This window comes from Eptesicus fuscus, chromosome 8, assembly GCF_027574615.1.
Source record: "Eptesicus fuscus isolate TK198812 chromosome 8, DD_ASM_mEF_20220401, whole genome shotgun sequence".
Taxonomy (NCBI): Eukaryota; Metazoa; Chordata; class Mammalia; order Chiroptera; family Vespertilionidae; genus Eptesicus; species Eptesicus fuscus.
This window is the reverse complement of record NC_072480.1, coordinates 9,112,422-9,128,398: the sequence shown is the minus strand read 5'-3', so window position 1 is coordinate 9,128,398 and position 15,977 is coordinate 9,112,422. Positions and strand designations below refer to the sequence as shown.

The 15,977-nt window shown below is 43.1% G+C and overlaps 1 protein-coding gene across 1 annotated transcript in view; it reads right to left on the bottom strand.

Moving 5' to 3' along the window:
- The window catches only part of HTR2A (5-hydroxytryptamine receptor 2A), a 94,668-nt gene extending 80,002 nt beyond the window's left edge, over positions 1-14,666 (bottom strand). Inside the window, exons 1-2 of the mRNA XM_008152051.3 lie at positions 14,255-14,666; positions 11,315-11,515 (exon numbers count right to left, since the gene is read on the bottom strand). Of these exons, the coding sequence (XP_008150273.1) occupies positions 11,315-11,515; positions 14,255-14,666 (613 nt within the window). The remainder of the gene's footprint in view (positions 1-11,314; positions 11,516-14,254) is intronic.
- Positions 14,667-15,977: the final 1,311 nt, after the last annotated feature.

Here is a 15,977-nt window from a genome sequence, read left to right as displayed (position 1 = left end):
GGGCTTGACGGGGGACCTTAGGCCATGCCCCCTACCCAGTGGGGCTTGATGAGGGACCTCAAGTTGTGCCCCCCAACCCAGTGCTGGGCCAGGGGACCTCAGGCCACATCCCCTGCCCTGGCACTGGGCCGGGGGAACCTCAGGCCACACACCCTGCCCTGGCGCCAGGCCGGGGAACCTGAGGGTGCACCAGGGGACCTGAGGCTGTGCCCCTAACCTGGCATGTGCCGGGGGACCTGAGGCTGCATCCCTCACCCAGCGGGGCTTGATGGGGGACCTGAGGCTGTGCCCCCTGCTTGGCAGGGCTTGATGGGGGTGGGGCCGGCTGGGTCTGGATCTCACTCAATGGGGGTGGGGCTGGCCAGGTCTGGGTCTGGTGTGATTTTGAGGTGTGTGCTGGTGGGCAGGGACTAGACTCTGGGTCCCGCAGCATGCCCCAGACTCTGACAGGAAGAATATTTTCACATACATTTTACTAATTTTCTTTTATCTCTGACACTTCTATTATAGAGAAAGGACAAATAGCAATATTAAAATATTTCCTCTAATTAATTCCCTTTTAATGTGCATGAATTTCGTGCACTGGGCCACTAGTTTGTTAGAAAAAAACAAGACCCTTACAGGAAAAATTATAAACTTATAACACTTATGAGACAACCATTATATTTATTCACTTAGTCATTAAAACAGCCTCATACTATGGTGCTGTTACTATCATCATTTATTTATTGGGAACCTATGGTGCAGAGAGATTAAGTAACTTGCCTTAGGTTGTACTGTTTATAAGGAACAGAACTAGTAATATAACTTCAAGTTCTACAGCAAAAACTATGAGCAACAACCATAGAAAACAAAATATAAATTTGTTCATAAACATAAAAAGATACTCAAAATCTTAAATAAAAAACTCCAAATGCTAAAACTAAATCTACTGTCCCTCAAAGCTTCATAATAAGCTTGCCCTGGTTAGGTAGGATGGTGAGTTTTTGATTTGCCTGAAGGCCAGAGTTTGGACCAAGTGACCTAAGTATTCAGTTTAGAATTGATGCACGATTGTCATAGTTTGGGAAGGTAAAGGCCCCGAATAAATGTGTCACAGCTTGCCTTTTCTCTGTAAAAGTAAGAATGCATAAAATTCATGATCATGCTTATCCTTGAGGGGGAAAACTCTTTGTGTTTAGACCTATTATACTTCAAAATTACTCCATGAACTACAAATATATTTCTGAAATGAAATCAGTGCAATAAAATGTAAATTGGTGTCTTTGCTTGCTTGTCAAAATATGACTGTGAAAATGGTCATTTTCTTTTTATCTGATTTATACCTTTACCTGTTAAAGATGGTTGGGAATAAGTAGCGTCCATTGTTTTTTCTCATATGGCATTAGCAAGGCAAACCTCATGAGGGAGGAAGGGTTTGCTTACTTTATATATTGTAATGAAAACACAGTTACTTCTGATCATGAATATTGGATTTGTGAAGGGAAAATGAAATCCATAGAGGATCCTAGGATCATTCTTAATCTAATGCTTCAGTCTTTTCTGTCATCACTCCTTTACTCAGAGAAGCTCACAAATAGAAAACACAATTGAGTTGTAATTATATTCATTTTCCTCAGAATTAGATGGGAGCCTTGGAAAAAATAAAGTGACCAAGTTAGTAGCAGTAAGCAGTGAAAAAGAAACAGCAAATCTCAAAAATAACTAATGTAAGGAAACTTGAGTAATCTATGATGTGGTTACCAAGGCTGCCATTTGTTAGATCCTAGCAAATTTTGAAGGTCAGCCACCTACCACCTCTATGAAGCCTTCTCTCCCACCATGTGCGTGTAACTATTTTTCATCGTCATCATATTTGTGACAAAATTTTATGGAAGTACATAAAGGAAAATATAACAATCCTGCCATTCTTTTAAATTTCACCTCTTGACAAGTGTGAATTCTTTCAACAGTTTCTCAGTGCTAATACACATTTATGTCCATAGAATTACTATTATTATTTTATCAGAATGGGCTCAGATCATTCATAGGATGCCAAAACATGCTTTTTGCACTTAACATCATGGACATTCTGCCACTTGAATATCAAATAATCCAAACTCAATGTTTAAAATATACCTGTGTGTGTGTGTGTGTGTGTGTGTGTGTGTGTATGAATATATATATATATATATATATATATATATATATATATATATTGATTTCAGAGAAAGAGAGAGAGAGACAGAGAGAGAGAGAGAGAGAGAGAGAGAGAGAGAGAGAGAGAGAGAGAGAAACATCAGTGACAAAAGAGAATCATTGACCAGTTGCCTCCTGCATGCCCCACACTGAGGATTGAGCCTGCAACCCAGGCATGTGCCTTGACTGGGAATCAAACCATGACTTCCTGGTTCATATGTCAATGCTCAACCACTGAGCTACACCAGCTGGGCCCAACTCAATATTTTTAACAGCTGCAAAATATTCCAAAATTTAGATAAAAACCATAACCCAACCATAATCTAACCATGACCCAGCCTTTCCACTTTCCCCAAAATTGCTATTCTCCCAAATTGCAGTATTAAAAAGTTTTGTATGTACTTTTGTTTTTCTGGAGAACCGATTCTCTCATGGGATTGTTAGGTCAAATTTTAATAACTTTGCTAGATTGTCCAAGAACAAACAATTCATATTACACAAACAGGATAAGAGAGTACAAAGGGCACCATATCCCAAACCACACTGGGTATTTTAACTCATTTTAATTACAGCTGAGGTATATGCCCTTGACCAGGAATCAAACTCACAACCCTTTGGTCCACAGGCTGATGTTCTAACCACTGAGCAAAACTGGCCAGGATTGTTTTCTCCTTTTCTTAAAAAATTAAAATGTATGTTAAGGAGATTAACCCTTGGTCTGTTATTCATATACATTGAAATATTTTTCTTTTGATTTTGCTTTTAATTGACTTTAGCCATATAAAACTTACAATTTTTCATGCAGTGAGCTATATCTATATGTTTCTTTATGGTTTCTGCATTTTTTTTTTACTTAAATAGATCTAATGCACCACTAGATTATTATTATTTTTTAAAAATATTGGTAGGTATTTTTTATTAATTTATATTTTTAAATATTTTTTAAAAATATATTTTATTGATTTTTTACAGAGAGGAAGAGAGAGGGATAGAGAGTTAGAAACATCGATGAGAGAGAAACATCGATCAGCTGCCTCTTGCACACCCCCTACTGGGGATGTGCCCGTAACCAAGGTACATGCCCTTGACCGGAATCGAACCTGGGACCCTTGAGTCTGCAGGCCGACGCTCTATCCACTGAGCCAAACCGGTTTCGGCTATATTTTTAAATCTTTATTGTTGAGAATATTATAGATGTACTGCCCCCCTCCATTACTCCCTTCCACCTGTTTCCCACCCTGCCCCAGGCCTTCAACAACTATTGTCTGTGTTCATAAGTAATGCATATATGCATATAAGTTCTTTGGTTAATCTCTTCCTGCCCCCTTCACCCCTCCCACACACACACTCTCCTTTCCCTTTCAGATTCATTAGTCTGTTCCATGTTTCCATGATTCTGGTTCTATTTTATTCATCAGTTTATTTTGTTCACTCGATTCCTTGTTCATTTATTTTTTATTTTTAGATTCAATTGTTGAAAGATATGTATTTATTGTTAATTTCTCCTCCTCCTCCTCCTCCTTCTCCTCTTCCCCCCTCCTCCTCCTCTCCTCCTCCTCCTCCTCCTCCTCCTCCTCCTTCTTCTTCTTCTTCTTCTTCTTCTTCTTCTTCTTCTTCTTCTTCTTCTTCTTCTTCTTCTTCATCATCATCATCTGTAATACCCTTCAACGTTTCATGTAATACTGGTTTTGTGGTGATGAACTCCTTTAGCTTTTTCTTGTCTGGGAAGCTCTTTATCTGACCTATAATTCTAAATGATAGCTTTGCAGAATAGAGTAATCTTGGTTGTAGGTCCTTGCTTTTCATCACTTTGAACATTTCTTACCACTCCCTTCTGGCCTGCAAGGTTTCTGTTTAGAAATCAGCTGATAGTCATATGGACGCTTCCTTGTAGGTAACTAACTGCTTTTCTCTTGCTGCTTTTAAGATTCTCTCTTTGTCTTTAACCCTTGGCATTTTAATTATGATGTATCTTGGTGTGGGCCTCTTTGGGTTCCTCTTGTTTGGGGCTCTCTGTGCTTCCTGAACTTGTACATTTATTTAAGTCTATTTCTTTCACCAGGTAGGGGATTTTTTCTGTCATTATTTCTTCAAATAGGTTTTCAATATCTTGCTCTCTCTCTTCTCCTTCTGGAACCCCCATAATGTGAATGTTGGTATGCTTGAAGTTGTCCCAAGGGCTCCTTATACTATCTTCATATTTTTTGATTCTTTATTATTATTACTAGAGGCCTGGTGCACAAAATTCATGCACAGGGGCGGGGGGGGGGTGTCCCTCAGCCTAGCCTGCACCCTCTCCAATCTGGGACCCCTAGAGGGATGTCCGACTGTCCGTTTAGGCCTGATCTGGTGGGATCGTGCCTAAACGGGCAGTCGGACATCCCTCTCACAATCCAGGACTGCTGGCTCCCAACTGCTCACCTGCCTGGCTTCCTGATTGCCCCTAACCGCTTCTGCCTGCCAGCCTGATCACCCCCTAACCACTCTCCTGACAGCCTAATTGATGTCTAACTGCTCCCCTGCCAGCCTATTTGCCCCCAACTTCCCTCCTCTGCCAGCCTGGTCACCCCTAACTGCCCTCTCCTGCAGGGTTGATTGCCTCCAACTGCCCTCCCTTGCAGGCCTGGTGCCTCCCAACTGCCCTCTCCTGCTGGCCATCTTGTGGTGACCATCTTGTGTCTACATGGGGGCAGGATCTTTGACCACATGGGGGCAGCTATATTGTGTGTTGGAGTGATGGTCAATCTATCTGCATATTACTTTTATTAGATAGGATAGAGGCCTGGTGCACGGGTGGGGGCCAGCTGGTTTGCCCTGAAGGGTGTCCCGGATCAGGGTGGGGGTTCCCTTGGGGCATGGGGCGGCCTGAGCGAGGGGCCTGTGGTGGTTTGCAGGCCAGCCACACCCCCTGGTGACCCAAGCAGAGGCCCTGGTATCTGGAATTTATTTATCTTCTACAATTGAAACTTTGTATCCTGGAGTGGAGCCAAGCCTCCTGCTCGCTCCATGGCTGGCAGCCATTTCTGTTTGGATTTGTTTACCTTCTATAACTGAAACTTTGTAGCCTTGAGTGGAGGCTTAGGCCTGGCCAGGGCAGGCAGAAAGCTTGGCTTCTTCTATTGCCTTGGAAACCCAAGCCTCCCTCCTGCTCTCTGTGGCTGTAACCTTCTTGGTTGGGTTAATTTGCATACTCACTCTGATTGGCTGGTGGGTGTGGCTTGTGGGCATGGCTTGTGGGTGTAGCAGAGTTAGGGTCAATTTGCATATTACTCTTTTATTAGGTAAGATTTTTTTGCGTTTTTGATTCGGTAGTTTTTGCTTCATTATATTCCAAATTGCTGATTTTATTCTTGGCATCCTCTACTCTACTGTTGAATCCCTATAAATTATTATTTATTTCAGTTAGTATATGCTTAATTTCTGACTCATCCTTTTTCATGTCTTTTATATTCTCACTAAGCCCCTTAAATCTCTCATTAAGATCCTTGAGTAACCTTATAACCATTGGTTTGAACTCTGTATCTAGTAGTTTGTTTGCTTACTTTTCATTTAGTTCTTTTTCTGGAACTTCTGTTCTTTCATTTGTGACATGTGTCTTTGTCTCCAAGTTTTGGCTGCTTCACTGTTTTGTTTCTATGTATTAGGTAGAATTGCTATGTCTCTTGGAATTGGTAGAGTGGCCTGGTATAGAAGATTTCCTGTAGGACCCAGTGGCTCAGCCTCCCAAGTCACCAGAGCTGGGCACTCCAGGAGTGCCCCTGTGTGGGCTGTGTGCACAGTATTGTTGTAGTTGAGCCTTGATTGCTGCTGTGGTCACTGGGAGGAATTGACCTCCAGGCCAATTAGCTGTGAGGACCAGCTGGGAATACAGTGGAAGAGCTGCTGTGTAGGAGACATCCCTATGGAGCAGGATTTGCTTCAGTGGGGCTTTGGTGCTCACTGAGTCTGACCCTTGAGTGTGTCACTTGTGGACATGTAGAGTTGTAATCTAGTATGGACTGAAGCTGTCCACTGGGTGCACTGGCTCTGATGTCCCCCTCACTGCCCCCCGCCCAAGAGATGCAAAGTCATCCAATGGCTGGAGCCGTCCAACAGCAGCTACAGAGCAATCTGTAGGTTGCTGCTACTTGTGTTGGGGTTGGAAGTGCCCAGCTGTGAAACAAGGCATGCTGCTGCGAGTGCCAGTCCTTTGGCCTCTTATTGATAAGTATGGGCATGCTGATGCCAGCTGATGCTTGTTTGAGAGATTTTAGGAAGGCCTGAAATCTGAGGCAAGACAGGCCATTCAAATGGAAAAGCTGCTGCAAACAGCTTGGATAGGGCTACAAATTGGATGGGGCAGGGTCTCAGGAAATCACCAGGGTGAAGTGAACAGTGTAAGCCAGGCTGATGGAAACTCAGGTATGGCTGCCAGTTAGCTTTGTGAAGGAGGAGGCCCCAGCACAGGAACAATGACCCGTGTGAGCACCCCTGTCTGGGAGAAAGCCACTCCCAAAGTTCTTGCCCTGGTGCCAGATAATCCAGTTCCTCCCCATATGCCCTAGATTCCCCAAAGCTACTGTCCCAGTGCTTTACCTCAGAGGGAGATAGTCCAAGCAAGTTCATGCCCCTGCCCTTTAAGAGGAACTGCTGGGACTCCAGCAGCCTATGTCACTCAGCCACAATTGCCACTGGTTTTTGCAGCCTGAAGTATGGGGACTTCTCCTCCCAGTACTGGAAGCCTGTGCTGAGTGGTCTGGTGTGGGGCTGGGACCCCTTGCTCCTCATGGGAGGCCTCTACAGGTGGGTGTCTGAACCAGCCCATTCTGTGCCTCATACTAGTCTTGAGGTGCTTTCTTCTTTACTTCTCTAGTTGTAGGACTTCCATTCAGTCATATCTCAGGTGGTTCTGCATGATGACTGTTATGTATTTTAATCATAATTTTGATGTGGTTATGGGAGGGAGTGAGTACCTTGTTTACCTATGCTGCCATCTTGGTTCTCTTTTCCTATATTTTTAAAAATTTTATTGAATTTATTGAAGTGACATCCTATATAATAAAAGCCTAATATGCTAAGTGTCCATTCGTCCATTCAACCAATCAAAGAATAATATGCTAATGATATGCTAAGGCTGCTAAACCACTTGCTATGATGTGCACTGACCACCAGGGGTCAGGCGGTCGACCACTTGACTAGTTGCTATGATGTGTACTGATCACCAGGGAGCAGACATTCTGACCAGTAGGTTAGCTTGCTGCTGGGGTCTGGCTGATCAGGACTGAGTGAGATGGGCCAGACATGCCCAGGAGCCCTCACACGGTCCCTTCCTCACTGGCCAACCTCCAGCGTCCCTCCCCTGCCCCAATCATGCACCAGTGGAGTTCCTCAGCCTGGCCTGGCCCTCTCGCAATCCAGGACCCCTCAGGGGATGTCAGAGAGCCAGTTTTGGCCTGATCCTGCAGGCCAGGCCGAGAGACCCCACTGGTGCACTAATTTGTGCACCGGGCCTCTAGTTGGTTAATAAAATTGTATAGGTGTGTAATTCAAGTGTATAATTCTTCAAAATACATCATCTGTACATTGTATTTTGTACTTGACACCCCAAGTCTAGTCTCTTTCCATTACCATTTATCCCCTCTTTACCTTCTTATACCTTCCCCACCCCCTTTTCCTCTGGTAATCACCATACTGTTGTCTGTGTCTATGAGTTTTTGTTTTGTTTTCTAATCCTCATTTGAGGATATTTTTTCCATTGATTTTTAGAGAGAGTGGAAGGGAGGGTGAGAGACAGAGAGAGAGAAAAACATTGATGTGAGAGAGACACATCAATTGTTTGCCTCTCACATGTGTCCAGACTGGGGCCAGGATGGAGCTTGCTGCCCAAGTACATGCCTTTGACTGGAATTGAAACTGCAACGCTTCAGTCCGTGGGCCGATGCTCTAACTGCTGAGCCAAACTGGGCAAGTTTTTTTTTTTTCTTAATCCCTTCACCTTTTCACCCAGGCCTCCAATACCCTTCCCCTCTGAGAGCTGTCAATCTGTTCTCTTTAGCAACACTATAGTATTTTAAAATTATGTAAAATGTCTAAAACGTATGAATTGGGACTCATGATGAATAAGGAATAAAGCAATTTAGTGGGATTATTATTTATCTTAGATATATTAATAGAAATATGTATAATAAGGACTATTTGGGATGGAAAAGAAAAAGCCAAGTAGAAATTCAAACTAACTGGGATGGGGTGAAGGCAATGAAGAAGGCATTGTGCAAGTCAGCAAACCTGAAATGGGGGCAAATGGATAAACTATTAAAAAGAGAAATATATGTTAAATAGAAAATAAGATGATATGAATAAAACATTATGCCCATTGTCATAGTAATGTAGATAGGCTGAGTTTCATTATCAAAAGGCAGTCATTGCCAGATTTTGTTTAAAAATATCCATCTGTAAGTTAACTGTGAAAATATACATTAAAACAAAGGAACAAAGATAGTAAAGATGAGATGAGAAAAGATACATTGGAGAGATTCAAAGCATGAGGAAGAGATATGATAATATTAGTATCAAATAAAGTAGAATTCAGGGCCCAAAACTGTTTGAGGGGATTAGGCTAACAAAACAGTTGGGATCTTAAGAGTGAAGATTCTGGAGTGAAGGGAAGAGTGAAATAGTACAGTAATAGTGTGTGCTGCCTTTCCTTCAAGGTATTTACTACTTTGTTACAGGGACAAACTGAGAGGATGAGTAGCTCAAGATTTAGCAGCAACTTATAGTGTTGAAGAGACAAAATTGTAGTTCAGAGCTCTTCAAAATGGAGAACGTTGTGGTTTTCATCTGAGGTTATGAAGAGAATAAGGGTAAACTACAAACAGACCAGTGTTTACAAAACCCACCCTAAAAGAAACTCAGTCCCTGACTGAATTGGGGGTACCCAATCGAACTACCTGCAAAAGCTAAAGGACTACTCTTTCAAGAAAGAGAGCATCAACAGAGTATCCACAATTTTTTTTACAAAGTGTTCAATACTCAACTTAAAAAAAATTACCAGGCATACTAACTGACAGAACCAAGAGGGAAATGACCCTTGAGAATAGTAATCCTCAGATTACTCAGATATCCAAATAACAGTGATTAATATTTAAGAAAACAGATGAAAACATGAAGAATTATTCCAGAGAACTGGAATAACAGGTTAATATGCAAATAGACTGAACGGTGGAACAGTCTATTTGCATATTAGCCTTTTATTATATAGGAACGACCAGTTGCTATGATGAACACTGACCACCAGGGGGCAGATGCTGAATGCAGGAGCTGCCCCCTGGTGGTCAGTGCGCTCCCACAGGGAGAGCATCACTCAGTCAGAAGCCCCGAGCCTGGCTCACGGTTGGTGAGCACAGCAAGCACAGCAGCAATGGCGGGAGCCTTTCCCACCTCCGTGGCAGCGCTAAGGATGTCCGACTGATGGCCTAAGCCTTGAGGGCTCCCAGACTGCGAGAGGGCACAGGCCGGGCTGAGGGACACCCTCCTCCCCCTCCCCCCCCCCCCCCCCCCAGTGCACGACTGTCTTGCACCAGACCTCTAGTCTATAAAAATAACTGGGAATTCTAAAACTAATTGCAACTTCCTCCTTGATGGTCTGTCTCAGTGGTCCTCAGCTGTACCTTAGAATCACCAGGTTCTACTATGGACCCATTATGCTCCCCAGGGGTTCTTATGTGCAGCTGGGATTGAGAACCACTCCTAATAGAATGAGTCCAAGATTGCACAGGCCCAGAAACCACAAAAAGTTTTTGGGAGCAAGAACTAGTTCCTCAGTAAGGAGAAACATTCATCTGTAAGAGCAGGGCTTGGTGCTGGAAGTTTAGCCCCACTGCTCCTTGCAAGCCACAAAACCACTCTCTACTTAACTTCCTTAATCTATCAAAAATGTACAGCAAGATCTTCTGTTTTGTCTCCTTCAGACCATAATGTGAAGTTTAAAATGGAAAAGAGGTAAGACTTTTCCAAATTTTGAAAATCATACCAATGTAATTTGTTAGTAATCTCATCATAATCAAACAAAAACTTTGCCCTGTTAAGGTGGGCCTTGCCCAAGTCATTTTATTTTTTGCACCCCAACTTTCTCACCTAGAGAGTGGAGCTCCTACTCTGCAGATTACATCTTAAGTAGCAAGGCAAACAATAGAAACCGAAACACAAGATATTATATTGTTTGCTTATTATACATTTGCATTTTTTATTACAAAGCTGTGGATAGACTCATGCTAGCCCTTGATGTCAAGCCTGCCACCATATCCCATGCCTCTCATGTTAGTAGATACTGACACCCAGGTGGCCATAGCAGGTACGGCATTTCTGCCTGCAAAGCTTTGTGACAAAGCAAATCCCAGGAAATTTTTGGTTACTGACTAAGCCTGTTGAGGTGACAAGTGCAATTGGCTTAGCTGCCTGGGAGCTGCCGCTTTAGCTTCCATTACCTGAGCTTTCAAGATTGTTATGTGTGTGACGGATCAATGCTGGCTATAGGTGAACGTGTGTAATCAACCTCAGTGAAGCAGGTTGAATCCTCTGGTGGGAGGTGTCATAAAAGGAGGAAGGTGTTGCAAAGGCGCCGGGCAGGCTAAAATGCCTGCCCCATGAGCAAGTTCTGCCACCTTCTTTTGTTCTCACCTTCTCCCTCTGAGTTCAGTACCAGGCACCTTCCCTAGCCCCCCGAAGTTGTATATTCTCCAGTATGGAGCTCTGTATTCTTACAGTGACCACAAGTCTGGTGATTATAAATGTTGAAGTCTCTGGGAAACTCAAGAGTTACAGTAGTGATTTTGAAAGCATGAGATGTTTTGGAAGGTGGCTAGTCCTGATTTGGACTCTATTGGTATATACATTCTTACCTGTGCAAAGCAATACAAATTTATGTTGTCAACCAGTGATGTGAATGGGTTTTTTCTTTCCTATAGCAAATCTGATCATTGCTATGTTGCATCATACCTTGCAACAAACATAATAATAGATTCATGCCAAGGCCTGGGTCCCCGGTGCCGGCAGAAAACTTGCAGGCAGCCAGGTGAATGAAGGTCTATTGCACGAATCTTCGTGCAAACGGGCTACTAGTCATTTCAAATGAGACTGAAACATTGTTCCCACTTACCTACTGATATAGTCCAAACAGCAATTATTTTCAGAAATGCCTTAGTTCTGGAATTGAAGCGGCTATGATGGATGGGGTTCTGGATGGCGACGTAGCGGTCCAGCGAGATGGCACAGAGGTGCATGATGGAGGCCGTGGAGAATAGCACGTCCAGGTAAATCCAGATTGCACAGAGCTTGCTAGGCAGAGGCCACTGGTAACCTAGGATGCAGAAGCTTAGTGTCAGTGAGCGGCCTTATGCTGCCTCTGGCATGTGGATTCTCTCCTACTGCAACAGTGTCCATCCTGGGGAAAGGCACAAGAGGCAGCAAAGGGCAACATAAGATATTTTCAATATTTCAAAAAAGCCTAATAACCAATGTGGTTAACTACAATACGATTTCACAGGCTGATGAACACAGGTTTGAACATTCCTTTTGGCTGGAACTGTCAGTTTGTTGGGGTAAACAGGTTCTCTTTAGCATTTCTTTCACTCTATTCTGTCTAACAAAACATATCTTTTTGGTTTGTTTTTGTTTTTAAATTACTTAGGTCATAAGTTATGACATATTTTGGGCTCCTCTACGAAGCACCTCACAGTATACTGTCCTTACTTATTCACACGTCTTTCACACATTTTCTGTTTCCTGTGGTTAGGCCCATCCCTTTGTCATTATTATTATTGCTCAGTCTTACCCCGTGATGGCATTGAGTAGTCTCTCAATAAATGCTATTGGCGTGAAGGAATAAATGACTAAAAATCCAGAATGAGAATATGTCTTTACTTTTAAAAATGAAACATAATTACCTAATAATGCTTTAGGGATTAAACTCAAATTTGGGGCTTATAGGGGTGAGGACGAAGACAATGGTGAAGGAAAACATGGTGTTTCTGTCCTGAGAATTGTTTCAGGGGTGCTGATACTGCTGGTCCAGGGATCCCACTTTGCCAAACAATGTTTAGGACGGTGGTTCTCATTCCTGGCCGCACATTAAAATTAGCTGGAGAACTTTAGAGAAGTCCTGATGTCTAGGAGGGTGGGTCCCAAACACTGTTCTAAAGCTCTCCAGATGATTCCCCTGGGAGGACCCCTGAAGGAGGTCACCTGCTGTATTAGAGAGATAGGATATGCTTTATGGACATAAGCAAAGTGTCCTGTATTTTTAAAAAATATTTTTGAGGGGGACCTAATGGTTATATAAAACTAATTAATTTTGGTAACAGTATAAGCAATGGTGTTAGATCTGTGTGCATGTGAGAAGGAAAATTATAAAGTCCACATATAAAGTCCAATATTCCAGACCCACAAAGCTGAACAAACTCTCCATTTTCAAACATACTTTCTCTACCAAAATGCCACCACAGGTATTCAGAAAAGTAACGGTTGCAGGATACAAGCCTAACTTACTGCCTTTCACACGGATTATTTGCAGAGTTTCAGGAAAGACTAGAGCCTTTTCCTTAGCAGCGCCTGGGGGGAAGGCATGCTCAGCCTGGTCGGAAATGATGTTGGCTCTTAAAGAAGTTTTCTCTGCTAGGAGGCAGCCACAAGCCTTAGGCCAGGTTTCCGCAGTAAGGATAAGGAGGGGGCATTTCCTCCCCCTGCAGAGTTCAGGAGGACAGTGCAGGGAGGAGCTCAACTCCGCCGGGAAATGGCTACACGCAGAACAGCTGCCGCTAGGGGGCGCACTTGCAACCCAGAGCCTGAGACGCCCAGCAGGTTGCAGCTTCCTAAGGTGGCTGGTTGGTGCCTCCTCTCCCCTCCTCAACTTCCACCCCTCCTTGGGGTCATTCCCACCCTGCATCGGCAGCGGTTTTAGTTCCCGGACTGGTCGGCCCTGTGGATAGTCACCCCCCATTCCTGGAGTTTGCCTTTGAGCAGGGTGGGGTTTTAAGAAGCGAGGACCTCTCCAGTATATCTGGGAAATGACAGGCGAATTTAATGAAATGATCTGGTAGTGACATTCGAGTGGTCAAGTAGGCTGTTTTGTAATGAGCATTACCCATCATGTGCAAACCAGAGCCTGCTCTCCTTTGCTCACCTCCCTCCTTCCTACTCCTCAGGACTGGACCGATATATTTTAGCCCTAAGACTTGGCCAGAAAATCCCCTCTTAAAGACAGCACTCAACTTGTTTCTAGCTCTGGATGACTGCTGATGTGCCTGTGTCAGCAGTCTTAATTCTCTTTCTCTCTCTCTTTCTTCAAAATCTGGCTGTATTACTTATAATTTGGAAAGAACATCACATTCTACTCCCAGCTAGAGCCGCCCCAGTGTTTGCTGACTTGCTGAGCTGTTTGACTCTTTCAAAGTCTGTTGAGAAGAAAGCAAGATTAACCTCTTTCCATTTGTTTTCCACCCTCCTCCACACCAGACTGGAGGAGTTTATGCATATGCATTTTTAAAGGCACCCTTCCAAATTAGCTTCCCTGGGCAGGGAACAATGAAAACTGGAGTAATTCATTTATTCTAATGGAGACTCTGCATATTTTAACATTAAATCCCACTGCACCACTAATGTTCTCTCTGCAAATGTTCCCAGGTAATTGGGAAGGTTTTACCACTCCATCAGAACTGCTGAAAACTATGACAAAGATAGAACTGTTCTGTCTTAAAGGCTGGAATATTTGGGAATATAAAGGAGTGAAAATCAAGTGGATTCAGAATGACAGATACTAAGTTATTGCTTTATGACTGTATTGGGGCGCTTATAATAATTTCTACATAAAATGTATGTGTTTCAAAGCACAAAACTCTTTAAGAATCACAGATAGTAGATTTTTAAAAATAGGTAAACCCCATTTAAGAGTAAAGTTTAAGTAACTCGTGTAGCAGAGGGCCCTTGTTTATTAACAAAGCCTCCTGTTATTTTGTCCCTTGAGACCTGGCTCATCTGCTAAGGACATGCACATGCTCTTTATTACTAGTGTGGGTACAACTGGGAAACCAACTCCACTCACCATATAGGATGGTTAACATGGACACGGGCATGACAAGGAAACCCAGCAGCATATCAGCTATGGCAAGTGACATCAGGAAGTAGTTGGTGGCATTCTGCAGCTTTTTCTCTAGGGACACTGCCATGATGACGAGTATGTTTCCAGCAATAGTTAGAATAATCACTATAGCTGTCAACAAAGCAGACCAGTTTTTTTCCTGGAGATGAAGTAAGGAGAAGCATGGTGGTGAGAGACAGCCCTCACAGGAAAGGTTGGTTCGATTTTCTGAGTCCACTGTCCAATTAAATGCATCTGAAGTGTTAGCTTCTCCAGAGTTAAAGTCATTATTGTAGAGTCTTGTGCCATCATTTCGTTGCATTAAGGAGTTTGTACTTGAGCTCAAAGAAGTGTTTTCTTTACAAAGAATATCCATTTCTAAGCTGGAACTTGTAGTAGATGAAGTGTAGAAAAATTAACAAGTTATAGGCTCTGCTCACCATCCATTTTTGTGTCCCCACACTCTGTCACACGGAAGCTGGTGTACATGCTGGGCTCCTCGGTTGGCTTTTTTCCTGCCATTATTGCAATAGTAGTTAAAGAACTGCAGTGGCTCTTCCTTTATATTCCCTTCCTTCACAGTGTTAGTAGAGTCCTCTGTTTGGTTTCATTTTTTTTTTCTCCAAGGCAAGGTCAAAAAGGCAGAAGGAACTTTAAACATATAGGTTGCAGAGTTTTGAGCATTCGGGGAGAAAAATGTGATCCTGGCCAAAAAAGGAAAGTTTTGTAACTACCAGGAATCTCGCTGATCTCTCTCTCATTCTGTTGGTTATGCTGATCACACTAGGTTAGCCACAGCAGTGTTAAAATAGCATGCAAGCCAAAACAGCAGATTGCATGCCTTCTACATTCAGAAAACATCCAGTGTTAATCCCATAGTAATTGAATGTACTTTGGATTATAGTTTTCAGTCAGTCTTAGGCTGAGTTGCCAAAGCTGCTGTCAGAAATTTCAGCGTATATTATGTTGCTTAGTTAATAAAAGAAAAAAAAGTCTTAAGCAAAGATTAACAACTTTCCACATTAGAAATTCTCATTGTGAGATGATTACATTTTAGCTAAGCGTAATTTCAAGCCCAAAAGAAAATTACACAGCAATAACATATAGTATGAGAATACGAGAACTTACATTTGTCTTCAGAGTCCACACATTAGACACACGGCTGTTCTGCATCTCTCATCATCATTACACTGGCAGAGTCCCTTGAGCTTCCACCAGCATAATATGATAGTAATTTGATTTCTGTTTTGCCGATTTAAACAACTGCATGTAAGGGTCGAGCCAGTTCCAGCACTGCGAGGTCCCTGTTGGCTTCCTCTGTCCTCGCTTGGCAGGGTTACTCCCTCCCCAGGCAGCTCGCCTCAGAGAGGCACACATTTAGAAATCATTCACAAGCCCCTCTCGAAGTCACACAAAAGAAATCGCACAGCAAAGTAGGAAGAGCTGCCTGCACTGAGGGGCACGTGGTTTCCACGGGAATGGATTGCTGGCTCTCAGGCTGTCTCCTCCATGTCGTCAGAACTCCCTCTGTCTGTGTGTCATAAACTGCAAGGTAGCAGCAGCCAGGAGGGCGGACCAAACAGGCTGTTTTTTCTCCTTTTGCTATATGTTAACATTGGGAAGTTTTCCTTTGTTTTAAAAAGAGAGAAACTGAAGAAATGGCCTTTTGTACAGATGGCTAAGACAG